General features: G+C 41.3%; 1 protein-coding gene across 4 annotated transcripts in view; it reads left to right on the top strand.

Annotated features, from left to right (window-relative positions):
* Positions 1-3692, top strand: part of PHACTR3 (phosphatase and actin regulator 3) — a 194693-nt gene that overhangs the window by 134983 nt on the left and 56018 nt on the right. For 3 of the 4 annotated variants that reach the window (XM_019510166.1, XM_019510167.1, XM_019510164.1), the window contains 2 exons: positions 820-1084; positions 2929-3176. In XM_019510166.1, the coding sequence (XP_019365711.1) occupies positions 820-1084; positions 2929-3176 (513 nt within the window). The remainder of the gene's footprint in view (positions 1-819; positions 1085-2928; positions 3177-3692) is intronic. The other variant, XM_019510165.1, reaches the window with a different exon arrangement.

Below are 3692 nucleotides of genomic sequence, written 5' to 3'. Positions count from 1 at the left end.
GATCTAAAGGATGATCCTCTCCAGGATCCAGAAGAGGAGCCAGTTCTGAAAAAACGAAGAATACTCTAAATTTCAGTCCAGAGATCTATAGGCTCTGGCTTGAAAGCTGAGATTTCCAAAGCTGCCTAAGGTACTTGGATATCAAAGTCCCATTACAATTAATCCAGATGCCCAGATGCTTTGAAAATCTCAGCCTCAGATATAAAAAGAATCAGTTAAACATTTCCCCACTCCTCTTTTCTTTTCCACGGTATTCAGGACCACTGCCTTTCTTTGCTGACATCTGTTTAGGTTTCATCGACTCTGACAAGTTTTGTTGACCTGAGTAATAGCTTCCTATTGTAAAAGCTCTGGTGTTTCCCTAAGTGAGATGAGAGTTAGGGATCTATAAGGAGGTGGCAAGAGCAGAGAATGCATCAGATCCTGATTTTGATCCAAATGAAGACAAGAGCGCATCAGGTTTAACTCAGTCTTCTGCTGAGTTAGAGTGTACCTGTATATGCAGTTAGGGTTTAGCAGAGATCTGGGTGAGGGGTGTAGGAATCTAAAATAGATTGATGGGATTGAGAAGGAAGAAAGAGATGACTGTGTTGGGAGGAAGTAGGGAGAAGGGAGAAGAAGAAAAGATCCATTTTTTCCAGGCCAAGCCTCTGCCCTTCTATTTCAGATCTAGATGGCAATCTCACTGCAGTCTCATGTCTCTGCTATAACCCTCACTATTCAATACATAGAGTGAATTTCAACCTAGGCTCTGTGTGCAACAACCAAGGCCTGGCATCACCTCTAATTTATTTTATTTATTTATTTATTTTTTGGCAGAAGGAAGTGAAATAGATGACCCAGTTGTGAAATCCCCTCCTTCCACTATCCTGAAGAATTATGTCATCGTTGGTTCCTCCCAAATCTCAGGACAAGCTGCCCTCTTCCATCCTTCTGGCCAGAAAGGCTCCGATTCCCTTATCAGAGGACAGCACCCAACGCCAACTGGCTCCCCTCACCTTGCTGCCGTCCACCTGCCTTTACCTCCCAGCAGAGTCATTGAGGAACTCCACAGGGCTCTGGCCACTAAACATCGGCAGGATAGGTAAATACAGCGCACTGTGTACCGGGGAACAAAATCCTTGAAAATAGAATATTTTTCTAATAAGAATTCCCTTCTTGCTGTTAAACATTCCATTCATTCAAGTTGACTGAATCCACTCAGTTTTGTCCTTGCATTATTTGTTGCTGCTGCTAATCCAGGCAACAATCTCTACTTAAAACGAAAGGTTCTGTTATTACTTTATAATAACTGAACTTGATAATACTGCAACAGGGAAACAAGGGATCAGATAGGTGAACTTGTTTGATAAAACACAGCCCACAGTAAAAACTATCTTGTCCCTGAATCAGGATATCAGATGGAATAACATAGGCTAGTCCCGAGAAAAGAACTACATCCTTGCAGACCACACACCACTTTAGGCTTGTTTGTCAGGAACAGAGATCAGAGGCCAGGTGTTCAAAACTGCACGTGCACAAAATGCACAGCTAATCTGCACACAGAACTGTCCAGGCTCTCGCATGCAAATCAGGCAATTTCTCTATCAGGTGGACTGTTCTGATAATCAGAGATACAATTACCCGACTACCCAATTTAATCAAGTAACTATGCCTGAAAATTAGGAATCCGGTTTCTTGGACACATTTATTGAAAATTAGACCCCAGCAACTTCTCTGAGGTTGCCTGCGACCTTTGGAGCAGTACACAATGGTTAGAATTTCAGAAGATGGAGACAGGGTGTGAATCTCTCTGCCTTGACTCAAGAATGCCTACTTCACCTAAGAAAATGAGTTATTTCAATACTGCATATCATATTTACACGTGACTAGAGAAAATTACCTGTTTCTCAATATTGAAACTGTTAAATATGAGCTACTTTATATCAGTTGACCACCATCTCTCACCTCCGTAATACCTTTCCGCCTCCAGCCTCCTACCTTCTGAACTTTTCCTGACTGTAGCTAGGCTGCTAACATATAGTTCCTCTGAGTCATTCTTCAGCTGTGTTTTCCCTACCATTGCTTGTGTCCCAACTGTCTGTTGATGTTATCACTGTTAGCATCTACCAAAGAGATCATTTGCTCCCCAATATAGACTTGTATCTAGGTGCATGAGAGGGGAGAAGCAGCAAGCAGGAAGTCCTGAGTTCCAGTGCTACCTCTGCCAGAGGTTCATTGTGTGACCTCAGGCAAGACACTTAACATCCCAGGTGCCTCAGTTCAGTCATTTGCAAAACTAATATAAAAATAACCTGTGAAAATGGAAGAGTACTTTACCAGCATTAAGCAGTAGTATTTTAGTATGGGGTTTTTTTGGCCGTATGTAAGCATATACGGAATCTTACTTTCCAATAGGAAGGGTGGAATAGGAATATTTTAGGTACTTCATCTATTTTTCATTATAAACCTTCTACTGCAGCAGTAGAGAAGAACAAAGATATAGTTTTGGATTTAAGTTGGTAACGTTTCTCAGTACTACAACAGGCTTTGTCACAGGGAATAGATTAATACAATGCCCCCTCCAGGCCCTGTTAAATCTTTATCAGAATAATGAAATAGCAGAACAGTGGTGTTTCATGCCATGCATGTTTTACATTAGAAGCACGTGCCATGTTCTTTGAAAAAGGTCAGCATGTTACAGCATGCAGCACTGTATCAAAGAAATGCAGTAGTTATCACCCTTCTGTACCTTGTTCTTATGACAGAGACTGAGAAGTGGAACAGTGTTAGCCATTCTCATCACAATCCTGGAAATGCAATCGCACGATGTCCCTTGCATGTTTCACTGCAGAGGACATGCTGCTTGTGCTCATACAATACTAGGTTTCTATTGTGACATTGAAACAATCTTTTCTGAAAACATGGTTGTGTACCTTCTATCCACAGCTTTCATGGAAGGGAAAGCAAAGGGTCTCCAAAAAAGAGGGTGGATGTCCGTCCATCCAGAACATCTAGCATTGAGTGCAACAAAGAAAAGGAGAATTCACTGAGCCATGGCAACGATCCAGAGAACAAGTGGAACTCAGTTAAAGAGTCGGATGAGAACAAAGAAAACATGATCATGAACTCGGAACTCAAGGACGACTCTGTATTTTATCAGGATGAAGAGGTTTTGAATGACTCCATTATTTCTGGTAGGGAAACTAAATTTGTTATCTTAATAAAAAACATTACCATGATCTACAGGAGCGGTCCACATACTTAGGCACGTGGTAGTGGTCTGGATTTCTCTGTTGTTACCTCATTTTTGCACAGATTCTGTTTCTAACTGAAGACAGCATACTGAGATGTCATTTAGAGATATACATATAATTTTAATCCATGTCACCCTTTCAGTTTTGCATGAATTGCTTTGTATCATCTCACCTGCCTGGCAGAGTTTGCATACATAATATCTCATTGTCAGAGCATTATCTGGTGCATAGATGCCAGTTTTGAAAGGACCCTTCTGGAGACAGCACTCTAGGATAGGAGGGTATGTGGCAAAAAGTGACAGAGCCAGCTTGGAGGGACATGCATCCATAATACAAGGTCTTAAAAACAAAGCCACCTGTCCTTTAATCACCTTTATTGGTTAAACTTTAACAATTCAGTGAATTCATTCCAACCTACCTGCCTAATGGAATCTGAATTACTTTGCTACAGCTCTG

This window comes from Gavialis gangeticus, unplaced genomic scaffold (assembly GCF_001723915.1).
Source record: "Gavialis gangeticus isolate Ggan-Ray unplaced genomic scaffold, GavGan_comp1, whole genome shotgun sequence".
NCBI lineage: Eukaryota > Metazoa > Chordata > Crocodylia > Gavialidae > Gavialis > Gavialis gangeticus.
The sequence above is the reverse complement of the archived record's forward strand: the minus strand, read 5'-3'. Positions and strand labels throughout refer to the sequence as shown.